We start from the raw sequence: 18351 nt of genomic DNA on the forward strand, positions 1-18351 counted from the left end.
AACACAATATTTAGGGGATTTCACCAGTTAATCCAGAATGCTATGAACAGTTGATGGCCAAAGACATCAAGTGACGAGCCTGAGGTCATCGACATCAGTAATCTGCAGGTGAAGAGAAAGATGGGGCGTGGGGGGGTGGGAGGGAAAAATTGGATGGAGAATAGGGAGGCAGAGAATGATGGAAGGAAGGAGGATTGAGTTGGAGAACGATGGAGAGGTTTGGGAGATACCTCGTAGAAAAATAAACTAGCCATTTTTGTCTAGCGGAAAAAATAGACCAGCCACCATCATACAAAGTGGCTGAGTTATCCAATATTCAAAGTCTTAAGTGCCGAGGGCAACTGTCTTGGCCGAATGCTGAGCCTGGGTGACTGAGCTTATGATCTTCCTGGTCCATGAGAGGTCAGGACCACAAAAGTGTGTTTACCATCAGTGGGGAGTTCATTCAGAAACATGCAGTGGGGTGGGGAGACGATGGCCTGGTGGTATTGTCACTGGGTTAGTAATCCAGAGACCCAGGCCAATGCTCGGGTTTGAATCACAGGTTCAATCCCATAACAGCAACTGGTGGAATTTAAATTCAATTAATAAATCTATAGCTGAAAGCTAGTCTCAGAATGGTGACCATGACAACCAGCATCGCTTGGCAATTATCATCGATTGTCATAAAAACCCGTCTGGTTCACTAATGTCCTTTAGGGAAGGAAATCTGCCGTCCTTACCTGGTCTGGTTACATGTGACTCCAAACCCACAGCAATGTGGTTGACTATTAGTTGCCCTCGGAACTGGCCTAGCAAGCCACTCAGTTCAAGGGCAATTAGGGATGGGCAACGAATGCTGGCATGTCAACATCCCATGAGAGAATTTTTTAACAGTTGCCCCGATACTTAGCATTTTTTTCTGTCTATTAAACACTGGAAATATGGCTGCCCCTTCCATCCACCCACACTCCCCACATTACCCTTGATTTAGAGATGAAGGGAGACCTACCGGATTCAACATCTGAATATTCTCGGAGAAATTCCCAACAAAGGTCATGATGGTCATGCGCTGAGGCAGGCGCTCGATTTTGCTAAACTGCAGCATGAAGCGGTCCTCGTTGGACAGTTCATCGAGTGGCTTCCGCTCCTTCTCGTACTGCCTCAGAAGCTTCACCTCATTCTCCAAAGGCAGGAAGCGATTCAGGCACTCCACAAAGTCGAGGGGCAGGGTCTTCAAGTCATACCTACAAGAGGGCCAAGGCAATGCTTTAGTCCACTAAACCGAACTCAAATCACAAGACAGTCAGCAGAGACTTTACAACTGAAAATTATGCTGAGGCGGAGGGAGGGTAGAGGGGCTTCCCTTTTCATCTACCGTTCAAGCGAGTCATTTCAACAGCGTGGCAGAGCACGCACCTTCTGCCCGACTTTATCACGCATTGCAAAATGTTTCTTGGCATGGCTTGCTGCTATAGCGCGGAACTCATGTCTTGGCATTTGTTGAGCTTGCGAATGCGGGCAAAATTGGCATTTAAAATCCAGTTCACAACTTTTCTTTTTTTGCAGCGTTCCTGCATCGAGCCGGTGGCAATATTCCTTTGCTGGCTTCCCAAGAACGCAAGAAGTTACCAACTGTGCCCAGGTGGGAGTTTGGGCCCCTGGGCATGTGGCAGTGCCCCAGGCAAATTGTGAAGGCTTTCGCTCAGTGGGCATGCACTTGGCTGGTCAGAATTATGCAGAGAAATGCCCGCTTCCCAGGAGCGCACGCAATGCCTTCATTTTAAACGTGAACCTAGAATGCCATCGTTGTTTGAAGGGAAAGCAAGATTGGCTGCTCGGAGGCTTAGGGCATCCACCGCTGCAAGTTTTGTGCCCCTTGCAAACTGCAGCTGAAAAGCTGGTACAACAAAGCTCATTAACACAACAAGGAAGACTGTAAGTCCAGTTATTAGTGAATGGATGTTCCATCCATCATTTATACTGTCATATTCTGCAGTAGGTACATTGGAAAGTGTTAAATTAAGATCCAAAATATTCTGGTTCAATGCATAGCTGTGGCACACTTGCATCGCCCTGCGGATTTGGGGCAAGGAGGGGTGGTGGCGCGATGACAGTTCTCTGGCTGCTTGCCTCTCGGCCAAGGACTTGTGCATGCCAGGGTGACCCTGGATTAAGATCATGTGGTGCCCACCAGTCCAGTCCAAGGCTATTGTGATTGGCGGACACCGCTGGACATACCACTTGTCAAGAGCCAATTGTCATTTTGTGGCATTGAGAGAAGCCAATAGCACTCTCCGAGTTCGAGCAAAATAGGACAAAGACAATCAGCCAACAGACAATTGGGATCTTCACACAGCACTTCAGAAGTCTGGATCGAGTGAAGGGAGTTCCTGCACAGTATAACCCCAAAACTATTTTTGAAATGATTGCTTGGAAGCATGCTGTAAAATGCTGTTCTCCCAAGGGAGAGGAAAGTGCAGAAAGCACAAATCACGGCAATGCTGAAGGCCCAGAATGAGGACAAGGAACAAGCCGTGCCAGTGCGAGGAGGAAGACTGCTGCAGCAGGTACCAACACGTGGTGCTTTCCAAAGAGCCTGGCTGGGAGTTGCTTCAAAATGCCAACACTCCAAACGGGCATGTGTCTTGCCAATCCCAGCTTTGTCTTCTCATAACTCTTAGGCTGGAGCTGCTATTCCCCGGTGCACACTTACAAGAGACAACTCGATGCAATCCCAAGTAGTTTGAGTTGAGTGTCTTTGAGCTGAAAATTGCTTTTGGTCATTAACGCATGCATAGGACATTCCTCTCACACACATTTCTTTCATTCCATAGGAAAATCTTTTGTTTCCACAGCACTGGCAGTAACTCACTCACTGTAAAAAAAAAACTTAAATGTCTCCACTACTACAGGGGATATAGATTGAATTGCCCATTGGGTAACATTACCAAGAACGCGTCTGGGCTCTAATTTCTACTATCTCATATTTAATGAATATCACACTAGTTCCCACCTTGTGTCTCATGTGCATGTGGCGTGAACCATCAATCATACTGCTCCTGATACCTGGATGCCAGGAGTTGGCATGCTGGTGGGCTGCATGGGTCTTCTGCAGATCTGCCAGGACTGCAGTGGCACAGGAACTCCAAGGGGTCTAGCTGTACCTAGTGGTCTGATTCTGCCTGCCTCCTGGCACATCTGCCCTCACTGCTGAAGTGCTCGATGGCCTAAACTTGGCACCGAGCCAAGAAACTCAATTGGTACATGCGCGCTCCCACGGAAGGCTCGCTGTTTTACTCTGACCAACGATCTATCAGCTGGTACAGCTTTGGGCATCTACATGGTCTGTGGACCTCAGCATCAAGGTTGTGCAACTGTTTTCCAACTGAGGTGGAACTGGAGTCTGGACCCAAACAGTCACTCTAGGTGTTGAGGCATTCACAAGAGATGGCCCAACTGTGCCGAATAGCTATGCCTATGAGGTCTCCACTGCACACACCACTGGTGCTCTACATGCTTCATGGTAGACTGCAGTGCAGACATTTTGTCCACAAATATGTAGCTCTGGGAGATGGGAGCCCTCCACAAGCATCTCCAGAGGTTGTAGCGCGTGCTCCACAGAGACAAGTGGCCTGTGCGGACAATCCTATTCGGACAATAATGTCTATCTGCAAAGAGACCCTTGGAGTTCAAGATCCGCAGGTGCTGCAGCAGGGTCAATATCCAAGCAAGAGCTCCATCAAGCTTAATGGTGGGGCCACCTACACTGCCACATTACCTTATAGGAAGGCAAGGAGTGATAAGGCAGTGCCCGCAGAGTTGCAGCATTCCCACCCAGCTCTCTGGACGGAAGGGATGGAAAAAGCAGGTGGAGAAAAACTGCAAAAATGTAACAGACAAACAGAACTTACTTTTTCTTAAATGCTAAGGCAGATTTGAATGTCGCTCATTAGCAGCAAACCACACTGTACCGAAAGTAGTGAAGCATCAGATCGGTGAATGTCAAGCAACGACCATGAAGTGAAAACCAGCAAATGGCCAAGATGGACAGCTTTGATGTCCAGTGTTATGTACAGATAAGTGGGGGGATGTGGGGTCTGTGGGGCAGTTGGGGTGCAAATGCATTTACTATCAACAGAGCTAGTTGGCTTTCCCATAGGCTGAACCAGTCAAGCCAGAGGCTTGAGTCACATGTCCACAGGAAACTTTAGTCAGAGATGGGCAAGGGGGAAGGGAAAGGGAACAGACTCTGCCTCACTAACAATGCCAGCCACAATAGCCCCATAGCTTCTGGAAAAGACAGGAAGGAGAGTATGAGGCAACAGGAAATGTCATCCATTTCTCAAGTGGGCAAATCTGGTAAAGGTGAGATCGGAACTACAAAACAAAAGTAGGCCCTCTTTATTTGGTTGGACTGATTTTCACTCACGAATAGCCAGTGGGATAGTAACTCAAATTTTACAGCCCCAATATTTTAGTTGCCTTACAATACAGCAGAAACACAGTTACATATTAAGAGGTGGAGTGGGCAGGGCAACTGCAGGATTTGAAGTGGAGCTGGGGGCATAATTCATGGTAGAAATATTTGGAGGGGTTGGGCACACCCTTCCCCTCTCCCCATCCCTCCCAATGGTTGCGTCTGTGAGATAAACCACGAGTCTTAAGTCCTTCCTGACAGACTGGATACAGGCGGAAACCGGGAGCAATTACGCACTGGGGTGGGCGGGAGGGTGGGGGGTGGTGGGGCGTTAAAAGGTTCAGCAAAACGATTTATGCAAAATGTACGCAGCTGCCAGCCCACACTTCACACTCAAGTGACACAATCAAAGAGGTCTGAAGGCTTTACAACATACATTTGAATGGCCCTGCAAATCTCTTCAGTTGTCTTGCCAGCCTTGCGCAGCGTAATGGCGAGATTCTTTGCTCGGTTGGCTTCGAGCAGCGTCACTTTACTCAGTGCTTTCTGCGCACTTTTGCTTTTCTGACAGGAGATTTCAATGGAGGGTCCCTGGGCTTTCGTCTTGAAGAGGTCTTCAAATTCATCCATGTCAAGCTCCTACAGCACAAAGTGATTGGATAAATACCTTTATTATTATTTTATACCTGGCGGTATCCCATGCTCACAGGAATTTTTTTCCCCCAAAGTTTGCCTCTCTTTTTAAAACCTTTTCTCTGCCTTGCTGCTTGTGCTCCACTTTTTCTCTCACTCCACCTCTCGCACACTTTCACTGCTCTCCATCTCTCCCGGTTTCACTCTTGATGCCACCCTATGTCTCCTTTTTTCTGCAAGTCACACTCCTTCCCTCCGTTGCACTTGTCCAAGGTACATCTGCCACTCTCTCCATCTCCCTCACATGCTTGATGAAGGCGAGTACAGGGATCAGGCAGGGAGACAGAGGCTGTCTGGAAGTTGTAGCATGTGCGGGTGAGGGAGAATGGGGTTGGAGCTGGACTGGGAGCTCGAGAGAGAATAGTGAGCGCGCCTGGGAATGGGGAGGGACAGCTGATGAGATCTGGGGGTCTAAGCTTCAAGGTAGTGAGTGGTGGTAAGGGGCCTTGAGTTTAGTTCTGCTGTGGCCCAATTCCTCTTGGTGTTAGGATAGATGGAGAGTAGCTGTCCTGACTAGCCTGATACTGAGCTGTTGGCACAGGGAAAAGGGGATGGTGGTGGGGGTGGTGAGAGGGGCATGGAACACTAAGTTTGAGGCTGGGAGGGTGTGGCGAGTCCTGAGGTTGCTTAGGCAGCAGGGCCTTAGGTTTGGGATGGGAGGGAGCTGGGCTGAGTAGAGAGGCAAAAACAAGAGACCCCATTAGCACAGGGCTTGAGTGAGGTGGGGGACTGGCAGTGGGACGAGTGGCTCAATGGTGAGCGAGTGTGGGTGGGAAAATCTGCAGTATCAACATCGCTGGGCATGAACCAGCATGGCACTACAGAGGTACAGGGAACATGGCATGGATGCAAGAACAGAGTCCGGGACTGGGGAGAGTTGTAGGAGTAAAGCCTTAAGATATGGCAACAGGGTGGTGAAGCAGTGAGGGAGCAGAGGTAGGTGGTCCTTTGTGGCAGAATTGGAAGTTGCGCTGGAGTACTTTAGGTGGGCTTCAGAAAGAAATGAGAAACTTTGCAGGGCCAAAGCCTGGGCAGAGTGGATGAAGGGCTGATGAAAAAGGAGAATGGACAATTAATATGGTCACCAAAAACAAGTGGAATGCTATTCTCCACCTGATGGGTCCATGACATTGTGTTGGATGGTTTGCACGGACCAATTAACAAAGTGAGAGGCTCACGATACAACTATAGGCATAAGGGCCTCAATTTTCAAGTGCATGCAGAATCAGAGTGTGTGGTCAGAGGGGCCGACTCATGGCAAGATGTTGACTCCCAGGCCTCTTAACTATTCTGACCCTTGACTCCCACACGTATCTGGCAGGAATCACTGCCTGGCTTTTTAGATGGGAGCAGGAATCCAGGCAGTAGGAGGCCATCACCAGGGCTAAGCCCCTCGGCTGTCAGATAAGCAAGGGGGTTGTGATCAGGGGTTGGGGAGGTGGAGGGTGGAAGGGTGGGAAAAAGAGGCTCCTGGGCAAGGGAACTCCAAGATAGCCAGGATTCCTCCTGGCCCCACAAGGTAACTTGGAAACTTACCTTGCTGGGCCTCGATCCAGATCCAGTTCCCAGCAGGTTTGGCCTCGTGGGGAAGCCACCATTGCTCCCCAGCTTAGGCCTCGAGCTAAACCGGCATTTGGTGCCTTCAGAGTCCAACCTGCCTGTTTAAAAAGGACCCGCCAGCTTGGCGGAGGGTGTCCTTTCTGCCTGCAATTTAAAAATACAGTTGGTCATGTCAGAGCAGGAAGGAGTGGGTAAGTCCCCCACTCCATTTTAACTGCCTGCTCCACTGGCCTGGTTTCCACTATCAACATTGAGGTAGAAAGATATTCTACACAGCCTCTCTCTCTCACGAAGGCACTCAGATCTCTACTGGGCAGAAACTGGAGTCTGTCTTATTCAATGCAGCCAGTATGTCTAGGCCAGGTTGAAAACTGGGCAGATGCAATGTAATGTCTTACCCCAACATCAACCACAGCCTTGGGAGGAAAAAAGCTCCTGCTCCGGCAGGATGCTTCAAAACACTTAGGACAACTGCATTCTAATTCTTCACCCGTTCTGGGGTCCACCTGGCCAAGGCTCATGAATTTGTAGCATCTTTCTGAATTGGATACAATCTCATCGCTGTCTATCCTCCCTTCACATTTGTCCTATAGTTATACTGGATGTTGTGTGCACTTGTGCAGGTCGGCAGTCAACATCCCACCATTATCGTCGAACCCACACAGAGCTGATCTCAGGCTGCGGAGATTTAGAGCCAGGACTGTGCAGCAAGACGGATGGGACAGTAGGTCCACTGTCTGAAATAGTGAAAGAGAACTTAATAAAGACAAAGTTAATCGGGCCATTTACAGTGTTCAATATTATTTGGGGGGGTGTTGGTGGTTGGGAAGGTGGGTAGCCGGAGATGAGTCTGCAAGCCTAGTTGTGCCCAGACCTTTATGGAGATCTTGCAGCCCTGCAGAATGGCCCAAGTTGCTTGTTGTGGTTTGCTTGAAGCAAGGTGGGGGGGGCAGGGGGTGCAGTGGGCAAGGAATAATAAATCAGTCACCCAGCTTACCTCTAATATTTTTTCATCATCGATTTCAGTGAAGACTGTCCCATTGATCTGGTTGGGTTTCAGGGCCATCCAGTTAAATACCGGTAAACGGAATTTTGTTTTAATTGGTTTCTTTATCCGGATGGCTGAAAGGAGAAAAGAAAGGATTTTTAGCTCGGGTCACAACATGAATGATGAAGCGCGAGGCATTTTGCACCTCGGAATCAGGAGTTGCAGCGCTCAAACCCCACTCCAGACAGTCACTACAAATGGAGACCCATGCTCCGGTTTGGAATTCCAGGTTTTCCAGTGGGTACTCGAGGCTGGTGGGTGTAGGCGGCCTAGAACAGATGGCGTGCAATGTCACAAAGTTATGATGTTGAAGTGAGGTAAAAGGAGTGATGCTTGGACACTTACACTTAATCTTCTCAACATCCTTTCACCATTTTGAACAAATTTGTTCCATTCCCCCTTAAACTTCCCTGCTCCAGGGAACGTCAGCCAAGTTTTCCAACTCTCATCGCAGCTATAGTCTCTCATGGATAGTCCTTTTATCGTTTTATTACTCATCTCTCTCAGTATGCTGGGATGAGGTTGGGCATTTTATGGGGCAGGATTGGGAAGTCTCTCCCTTTAGAACTTGAAGGTCGTCCACTGCATCTGTGCAGCACGTTCAGTATAGCAAGGTCAGCGAGGGAGAATCACATCGCATAGGCACAGGAGGAGGCCATTTAGCCCCTCGAGCAAGTTCCACAATTCAATGGGATCATGGCTGATCTGCAACCTAACTCCATTTGGCCTTTGCCCTTAATACCTTTGGCTAACAAAAATGATCAATCTCAGATTTAAAATCGACCTAGGATTAACTGCCATTCATGGAAGAGTTCCAAACTTCTACCACGCTGTATGTGTAGAAATGGCTCCTAATTTTACTCCTGACATGTCTGCCTCTAGTGTTTAAGTGATGTCCCCTAGTCCTAAGACACCCCCACCCAGTGGAAGTAGTTTCTCTCTATCTATCCAATCTGTTTCCCTTAGTTTTTTCAAAAACTTCAATCAAATCACCTCAACCTTCTCAAATCCAGGGAATACAACCCTAGTTTGTGTCATTAACACAACCCACCTGACTGAACAGAAAATCAGGCAGGATGCATTACTGATGAGGGATTCCAGTCCCTCCAACCCCCACCCTTCCTACCCGCTGCCCATCCCATATAATAGTCAATGCCCAAACACCCAAAATGCTCACCACGATTAAGTACTGTCAAGTCTTTTAATAGTTTCCTTGCAATTTAACACTTAATGGTGGCTGCAGGTCCACAACACCAGCAACAATTCTCATTTATACAGCACCTTTAATATAGTAAAACATCCCAAGGCGCTACACTGGAACGAATATCAAACAAAATTTGACACTGAGCAACATAAGGAGATACTGGGACAGGTGATAAACAGCTTGGTCAAAGAGGTCAGTTTTAAGGATTACCTTGAAGGGGGAAAGTGAGGTAGAGAGGCAGAGAGGTTTAGGGAAGGAATTCCGGAGCTTGGGGCCCAGACAGCTGAAGGCGCGGCCACCAATGGTGGAACAATTAAAATCGGTAATGCTCAAGTGGCCAAGATTAGAGGAGCGCAGCAATCTTGGGATGTGAGGGCTGGAGGAGGTTACAGAGATAGGGAGGGCTGTGAGGGCTGGAGGAAGTTACAGAGATAGGCAGGGTTGTAGGGGCTGAAGGAGGTTACAGAGATAGGGAGGGATGTAGGGGCTGGTGGAGGTTACAGAGATAGGGAGGGCTGTAGGGACTGGAGGAGGTTACAGGGATAGGGAGGGTTGTAGGGGCTAGGGGAGGTTACAGAGATAGGGAGGGTTGTAGGGGCTGGGGGAGGTTACAGAGATAGGGAGGGGTGTAGGGACTGGAGGAGGTTACAGAGATAGGGAGGGTTGTAGGGGCTGGGGGAGGTTACAGAGATAGGGAGGGTTGTAGGGGCTGGAGGAGGTTACAGAGATAGGGAGGGCTGTAGGGACTGGAGGAGGTTACAGGGATAGGGAGGGTTGTAGGGGCTGGGGGAGGTTACAGAGATAGGGAGGGTTGTAGGGGCTGGGGGAGGTTACAGAGATAGGGAGGGGTGTAGGGACTGGAGGAGGTTACAGAGATAGGGAGGGTTGTAGGGGCTGGGGGAGGTTACAGAGATAGGGAGGGTTGTAGGGGCTGGAGGAGGTTACAGAGAAAGGGAGGGTTGTAGGGGCTGGGGGAGGTTACAGAGATAGGGAGGGTTGTAGGGGCTGGGGGAGGTTACAGAGATAGGGAGGGGTGTAGCGACTGGAGGAGGTTACAGAGATAGGGAGGGGTGTAGGGACTGGAGGAGGTTACAGAGAAAGGGAGGGTTGTGGGGGCTGGAGGTTACAGAGATAGGGAGGGTTATAGGCACTAGAAGTTACAGAGATAGGGAGGGTTGCAGGGGCTGGAGGAGGTTACAGAGATAGGGAGGGGTGTAGGGGCTGGGGGAGGTTACAGAGATAGGGAGGGATGTAGGGGCTGGAGGAGGTTACAGAGATAGGGAGGGTTGTAGGGGCTGGAGGTTACAGAGATAGGGAGGGATGTAGGGGCTGGAGGAGGTTACAGAGATAGGGAGGGTTGTAGGGGCTGGAGGAGGTTACAGAGAAAGGGAGGGTTGTAGGGGCTGGAGGAGGTTACAGAGATAGGGAGGGGTGTAGGGGCTGGGGGAGGTTACAGAGATAGGGAGGGATGTAGGGGCTGGAGGAGGTTACAGAGATAGGGAGGGTTGTAGGGGCTGGAGGAGGTTACAGAGATAGGGAGGGGTGTAGGGGCTGGAGGAGGTTACGGAGATAGGGAGAGGTGTAGGGGCTGGAGGAGGTTACAGAGATAGGGAGGGGTGTAGGGACTGGAGGTTACAGAGATAGGGAGGTGTGTAGGGGCTGGAGGAGGTTACAGAGATAGGGAGGGGTGTAGGGGCTGGAGGAGGTTACGGAGATAGGGAGAGGTGTAGGGGCTGGAGGAGGTTACAGAGATAGGGAGGGTTGTAGGGGCTGGAGGAGGTTACGGAGATAGGGAGAGGTGTAGGGGCTGGAGGAGGTTACAGAGATAGGGAGGGGTGTAGGGGCTGGAGGAGGTTACAGAGATAGGGAGGGGTGTAGGGGCTGGAGGAGGTTACAGAGATAGGGAGGGGTGTAGGGGCTGGAGGAGGTTACAGAGATAGGGAGGGGTGTAGGGGCTGGAGGAGGTTACCGAGATAGGGAGGGGTGTAGGGGCTGGAGGAGGTTACAGAGATAGGGAGGGTTGTAGATGCTGGAGGAGGTTACAGAGATAGGGAGGGGTGTAGGGTCTGGAGGAGGTTACAGAGATGGGAGGGGTGTAGGGTGTGGAGGAGGTTACAGAGATAGGGAGGGGTGTAGGGACTGGAGGAGGTTACAGAGATAGGGAGGGGTGTAGGGACTGGAGGTTACAGAGAGAGGGAGGGTTGTAGGGGCTGGAGGAGGTTACAGAGATAGGGAGTGTTGTAGGGGCTGGAGGAGGTTACAGAGATAGGGAGGGGTGTAGGGACTGGAGGTTACAGAGATAGGGAGGGTTGTAGGGGCTGGAGGAGGTTACAGAGATAGGGAGGGTTGTAGGGGCTGGTTACAGAGATAGGGAGGGGTGTAGGGGCTGGAGGAGGTTACAGAGATAGGGAGGGGTGTAGGGACTGGAGGTTACAGAGAGAGGGAGGGTTGTAGGGGCTGGGGGAGGTTACAGAGATAGGGAGGGGTGTAGGGACTGGAGGAGGTTACAGAGATAGGGAGGGTTGTAGGGGCTGGGGGAGGTTACAGAGATAGGGAGGGTTGTAGGGGCTGGAGGAGGTTACAGAGATAGGGAGGGGTGTAGGGACTGGAGGAGGTTACAGAGATAGGGAGGGGTGTAGGGACTGGAGGTTACAGAGATAGGGAGGTGTGTAGGGGCTGGAGGAGGTTACAGAGATAGGGAGGGGTGTAGGGACTGGAGGAGGTTACAGAGATAGGGAGGGGTGTAGGGGCTGGAGGAGGTTACAGAGATAGGGAGGGTTGTAGGGGCTGGAGGAGGTTACAGAGAGAGGGAGTGTTGTAGGGGCTGGAGGAGGTTACAGAGATAGGGAGGGGTGTAGGGACTGGAGGTTACAGAGATAGGGAGGGTTGTAGGGGCTGGAGGAGGTTACAGAGATAGGGAGGGTTGTAGGGGCTGGTTACAGAGATAGGGAGGGGTGTAGGGGCTGGAGGAGGTTACAGAGAGAGGGAGTGTTGTAGGGGCTGGAGGAGGTTACAGAGATAGGGAGGGGTGTAGGGACTGGAGGTTACAGAGATAGGGAGGGTTGTAGGGGCTGGAGGAGGTTACAGAGATAGGGAGGGTTGTAGGGGCTGGTTACAGAGATAGGGAGGGGTGTAGGGGCTGGAGGAGGTTACAGAGATAGGGAGGGGTGTAGGGGCTGGGGGAGGTTACAGAGATAGGGAGGGATGTAGGGGCTGGAGGAGGTTACAGAGATAGGGAGGGTTGTAGGGGCTGGAGGAGGTTACAGAGATAGGGAGGGATGTAGGGGCTGGAGGAGGTTACAGAGATAGGGAGGGGTGTAGGGGCTGGAGGAGGTTACAGAGATAGGGAGGGATGTAGGGGCTGGAGGAGGTTACAGAGATAGGGAGGGGTGTAGGGGCTGGAGGAGGTTACAGAGATAGGGAGGGGTGTAGGGGCTGGTTACAGAGATAGGGAGGGGTGTAGGGGCTGGAGGAGGTTACAGAGATAGGGAGGGGTGTAGGGGCTGGAGGAGGTTACAGAGATAGGGAGGTGTGTAGGGGCTGGAGGAGGTTACAGAGATAGGGAGGGTTGTAGGGCTGGAGGAGGTTACAGAGATAGGGAGGGGTGTAGGGGCTGGAGGAGGTTACAGAGATAGGGAGGGGTGTAGGGGCTGGAGGAGGTTACAGAGATAGGGAGGGGTGTAGGGGCTGGAGGAGGTTACAGAGATAGGGAGGGGTGTAGGGGCTGGTTACAGAGATAGGGAGGGGTGTAGGGACTGGAGGAGGTTACAGAGATAGGGAGGGGTGTAGGGGCTGTAGGAGGTTACAGAGATAGGGAGGTGTGTAGGGGCTGGAGGAGGTTACAGGGATAGGGTGGTGTGTTGGAGCTGGAGGAGGTTACAGAGATAGGTAGGGGTGTAGGGGCTGGAGGAGGTTACAGAGATAGGGAGGGATGTAGGGGCTGGAGGAGGTTACAGAGATAGGGAGGGGTGTAGGGGCTGGGGGAGGTTACAGAGATAGGGAGGGTTGTGGGGGCTGGAGGTTACAGAGATAGGGACAAGACACAGGTTTTCGAGAGGGAGGGGGTGTAAAAAGAAAATTGGAAAAAATAAAAAGAATCACCGCTCCAAATGTAGCGTTTCAATCACGTGAAGAATAAAAAGCATATGCATTGTGTCAAACACAGCAGAACCTAATGCAGAAACTTCTGTTAAAACCACATCTTATATACCCAAGGCCTTTTCATAGATTGCTCTTTGACAAAGGTGGTTCCAGCAATAAGTCTCATCACAATAGAAAACACATGGACTATTACCTGACAATCCATGACTGAGGATAACCGAGAGGGAACTACCAGGCAATGGGGGAGCTGCAGGTGGTGGCGGTGGTGGTGGTGGCGGGGGGGCTTGACCTGTAGGCAAAGGTAAATGTTATTAAATCCTTCCAATTTATATGTGCCCTGGCAAAACGTACATACATTTTACTTCAAACTGCTTCATGTTTATTTTTCTTCAAGCGCAATTTATATCTCTACATCCCAGCGCACACTTCCTTTCATCTTTGAGCCCAGAGGATGAGACAATTCAGGAAGAGGCTGCTCCAGGGGCGCTATCAGTGCCAATTGATGGCGCATCTGTACACCAACAGGCTGGAGATACTTGGGACTGCACAACCATTTAAATTAAAAAAAACGTTGTCCATGGAGGGCAACCCATAGCCCTTGAGACAATAATCTGCAGTCAGTCCTGTATTTTTGATTACTTGGTGTTACAAGTGTGAGAATTCATAAGGTGGTTATGTTTTAAACCGTCTCTTTTAATTCAAGGTAAAATGAAGTAGCTTGGAGAGGGGCATGTGACCTCTTACGAAACCTGTCTGGAGATGGGCCATGTGACCTGGCTGCCATGGGAACAGGGGGTCCAGGTTGAAGCTTATTGAAAGTCAAGTGCCAGTTTTAACTCCTGAACACAAAGGAAAAGGTAGCTGTTCTTGCTGCTTACAGCCTCTCAGAGGCAGTCAGGCAACGTTTTGAGGAAGAGGATGCACAACAGGTGCTGCTAATGCCCAGAAGAAACAGGTCTGCTTTTAGGGTAACCATGAAGCAGAGGACTGGTGTGGGCAGAACCCATGTTTGAGGAAACAAGGACTGTGCAGAGTTAAAGACCACGCAATCACCAGAGGGTACCTTGCAACCGGAAGTCCATTAGGTTATGCTTAAAAGGTTGAGTGAAGGGGACTTTATTTAAAAGGACACTGATGAAGCAGGGAGAAGAGATCCTGTTAGGTCCAGGAAGAACTTGGGACTTCAAGGTGAAAACTACAATTCTGCAATAAATGTGGAATAATATCTGAACGTGGCATGGGGTTTTCGGTTGTAAGTTACTAGGGGATACCTTTTCTGTAGTTTAGTGCATTAGTTGCCTAGTCTATGTTGATCTTAGTGTATTTGTTACAGCAAAAGTTTTAACATGTGGAAATCTTGTCATGTGATCCTTTGAGTCAGTCACTGGGGAAGTCATATCTCTTTTCAAAGGTTGTCAGTCTGAATAGGGATTGTAACATTTGGCCTGAATTTTAGCCTGGTAATTTTACCCAGAATGCACTCCAGGAAGGAGAAGCAATAAGACCCCTGGGTGGTGAAGAAATGTAACCATTCATAGTAAAATGTTGCCATTTTCAATAGGATCAAGAATTCCTTTAAGACACATTTGCACAATTGTTAACCTGAGATTAGGCCCAATGTAAACACCATGCCCTACGAAGCACTTGAATCTACCATTCATCAATGGTTTTCAGGAAAGGTCATGGGGTTGGGAGGTGGGATATGTTCAAACAGTTGGATCAGGAGGCATGCAAGTTTTTTGTATGAGGGATTGGATGTACTGCCTGCGAATTCTTGAAGTTGCTGGCAAAACTCCCATTGGCCTGTCTGAGGCAGTGCCATTGGGAGATTTGCCACTGGCACTGGTGATAGAGGAGATTGTAAAGCCTACTGAATGCAGCACTCGCCTGGATATTTTAGAGTGCTGTGCACAGTTCTGGTCTCCATTTTAGAAAATTAGAAGGCTGAGGGATGACTTCGCATAGGCTTTGTAAAGTATGACAGAGTTCACTAGGATAGACGTAGAAAAGATGTTTCCACTTGTGGAATGGACCAAAATTAGGGACTATTAAATCTAAGAAAGTCATTAATAAATCCAATAGAATTCAGGAGAAATTTCTTTTCCCAGAGAGTGGTTAGAATGTAGAATGCACCACGAGTAGTTGAGTTGGCTAGTATAGATGTTTTTAAATGAAGGCTAGATAAACTCATGAGGGAGAAAACAACAGACGGTATTGCAGATAGAGTTAGATGAGGTTCATGTGGAGCACAAGAGCCAACATACATCAGTTGGGCCGAATGGCCTGCTTCTGTGCTGTAATTTCTATATAATCTAACAATCACTGATCTGAAAGAAGGTTGGGAAATTCCTCCCATCAGTTAACCAGGGCAGAGGTGACTCTCCAGCTCACAGTCTTGTACATGTGTTTTTCTCTTTATCTCTCCTCATTTGGGATTTCCATTCTCAGCTTTCATGCTACATCTGATCCTTTGTAGGCTATTTCTAACTCCTCATCTGTACTAAAAGGTGTATTAAGTCATATTTTTGTTTAATTTCCTCTGGTGAAATTCAGTAAGACTGTTTTATTCATTCAGAATTTAACTCAGGCAACTATTTTTTTGTGTGTTCCACTTGCAAAACACTGAGTAGGGCCTTAAGTTCTTTGAACATTGCTGACTTCTGATCTAATTGCAACCATGCGGAGTTAGGCAGAGACAAGGGACTTTCATTTCCTCTACACAAGCAGCAGCAGTGTTGACACACGAGGCCCACAGCTCCCAAATTTCAAAATTGATTTCAGCCAGATTACAGGACAGCCTCGAAAATCGGCCTCACCTCACCACCGACTGCATTTTTGGAAAGAGCTGAAAAGACTTACGTGGCACTTGGAAGGAATTTAAGTCAAGAGGAAAGATTAAAAGAACATTGAACTGGCTTCTTCTGATAAAGGCAAAGCTTCAAGGTAACCTGATTAAACTTGTTGGGACTATGGAGCAAATAAGCAGCACTGATGCTGGCTAAATGTTCACAGTGGTAGAGGCTTCAACTCCCTCAGGATCATTAAAATGGGAAAGGAACAAGGAAGGGTGTCTGGTGGTATCTTCTTACTCAAAGGGCAACTAGAGTAGAGTATTAGGTTACTAGGGAACAGCACTGAACTAGACATGACGAAATGAGCACGGGAAGCAATTAGGTGCCTTTGTGGAGAGGAGAGGAATTGAAGGATATGGAGAGAATGTGGGTTGATCTGCCAGAAAAGAACTGGGCTCGTTCAACATTTACTTTGTTTCCCCTTCCCCTGATTATAAGTGCTTATAACAGGTTTCAGGAGTGATACCGGCTGCTTTTGGCAAACCGAGTACATTATTTCCGACTTTAATTCCCTTTTGAAAACCGAGGACTTTGCACATTGGTTCTGAGAACAGATCAAAGTCACGAAGATTCCCTGGAATCACCAAGGCTGATTGAATACCTGCTGGCCTGGTGGGAACACTGCTGGGATGGGGGAGTGAAAATCAGGCTTAGCAACTTGCTCTGTCATTCCAAGGCCATTTATATCAGTTGCTATTTTAACGGGCTACATTTCAGCAATGCAAAGGATGCCCAATCCTCAGCAAGGGGCGGCCTAACTTAAGTGGCAAATTTGTGGCCTATTAATGTCAATTGGACGTGGGCACCATTTTAATTAATGTCAATTGGACGTGAGCACCATTTTAACAGTGGGTGACTAAGGGCCATTCAGTCCTGCAAAAGTCAGCAGTATCGTAGCCAGAACAGGCGCAGTACCTTTAGCTTCCTTGTCCAGGAGAACATCTCTGCACTAAACTTCCTGCACTCCCATCCCATCTATCTGTGGAAATGCTGCCCCTTCCCCACCCTGCCCCTGCATTTTTATCGCTGAATTTAAAAAAAAATTCATTTACAGGATGTGGCTGGGCCAGCATTTATTGCCCATCCCTAACTGCCCTTGAGAAGGTGGTGGTGAGCTGCCTTCTTGAACCGCTGGTGAGGCGTGTAGCTTTACCTGGTAACGGTGGAGCAAGGGGTGGTGGGGGAGGGGTTGGTGGCATTGGTGTTGAAGGAGGGCTTTGGATTGGTTCCAGACCCATGGCAGATCGAGACAACATGGAAAGATCTCCATCAGGACAATCGCCGATGGAGCCACTTTGCAGATCCGTCAGCTGCTTTTCCAGGTGAAACTGCCGCTGCAAAGCCTCCTCTTTCTCCTTGATCATCTTCCGCAATGTGTGCACCTGGCTACTGGCATCCTTGTACGTTTCCTGCAAGGGCACAAAGGTGGCATGGGTTGCAGTCAAATAGTGCTTGACGTTCAGTTACGTTGCTCTCCAACGAGCTTAAATTGTTTCAAACACACAACAGGGAGTGGGCGACTCCTTCAACCAGGTGGACAGGATGGCCTAAGCAAGCCACTAGGCCTACAACAATCATCAAAGCCGCTGTGCATGGAGCTTTCAGCATGGCTTCAAAGAAACAGCAACCAGGACGCCAAAAGCTCCGTACTGTGAAGCAGTAGCATCCTCAACCTTGACTCTGGTCAAGGTTATTTTAAGGCCACTAAAACCGTCTTCAATATTTGACTGATTTCTGAGTACAAGAGAATTGCATCCAAGTTAATCCGGCAAAAAGGTCTCGATTCAGGGTCCAGATTTTCCTGGGGCCAGCATCATAATCTAAAGTACATTTACAGCACAGGGATGCATAAAAGGCTCAAGAGAAAGTGGAAATTATGGAGTTAAGAGACTTACACCATTAATCAGGCTACTCCATACTTTACTGGCACTTTTGCACAATTCCTTTATCACCCCCCATTGAAAACAGTTAAAGCTATCACTGATCTGTCCCCTCCTTAAGGTGGACAGCAGTTGCCACTCTGGACAAGCTTGCTTTCTTTTTAAATTAAATTGAGATTTCAATAAGCCATTGACAATGCACCATTCCCTGCCTGAAGACCTTACCTTTATCGTTTCCAGTTCATTATCCCGGTGTAGTAGCTGCTTTTCCAGTTCGGCTACCCTCATCATATTTTCATTCTCCAGGTCCTGAAGCCTCTCCGATAACTGTGTGTGTGTGTGTGTTGGCGGAGGGGGGGGGGGGGGGGGGGGGGGCGGGGACAAGAAGAAGAAGAAGGACAGTTTCAAGTTTGAGTCACGTGAAACAAAGCACTTTTGTCTTTCCAGATAGTTCAGGAGGTTACATTCGTAGCAAAGGATCCGGGTTCGGAATGGCTAGTGTTGTGGGACTGCTGGAAGTACCATTCTTTCTGAAAATCAGATCACAACATCTCCAAAACAGAGCTGCCAGATCTAATTAGCCACCATGCCTCAAATAAAATGCGACCTCAATG

General features: G+C 49.0%; 1 protein-coding gene across 5 annotated transcripts in view; it reads right to left on the reverse strand.

Moving 5' to 3' along the window:
• LOC121273276 (formin-like protein 3) overlaps positions 1 to 18351 on the reverse strand; it is a 194775-nt gene that overhangs the window by 34856 nt on the left and 141568 nt on the right. For all 5 annotated transcript variants that reach the window (XR_005941969.1, XM_041180340.1, XM_041180339.1 and 2 more), the window contains 6 exons: positions 17963 to 18064; positions 17011 to 17266; positions 13199 to 13294; positions 7650 to 7774; positions 4836 to 5038; positions 992 to 1226 (listed from right to left, as the gene is read on the reverse strand). Coding sequence is in view for 4 of the 5 variants with exons in the window: in XM_041180340.1 (XP_041036274.1) it covers positions 992 to 1226; positions 4836 to 5038; positions 7650 to 7774; positions 13199 to 13294; positions 17011 to 17266; positions 17963 to 18064 (1017 nt within the window). In the remaining variant the exon portion in view is untranslated. The remainder of the gene's footprint in view (positions 1 to 991; positions 1227 to 4835; positions 5039 to 7649; positions 7775 to 13198; positions 13295 to 17010; positions 17267 to 17962; positions 18065 to 18351) is intronic.

This window comes from Carcharodon carcharias, chromosome X, assembly GCF_017639515.1.
Source record: "Carcharodon carcharias isolate sCarCar2 chromosome X, sCarCar2.pri, whole genome shotgun sequence".
NCBI classification, from domain to species: Eukaryota; Metazoa; Chordata; class Chondrichthyes; order Lamniformes; family Lamnidae; genus Carcharodon; species Carcharodon carcharias.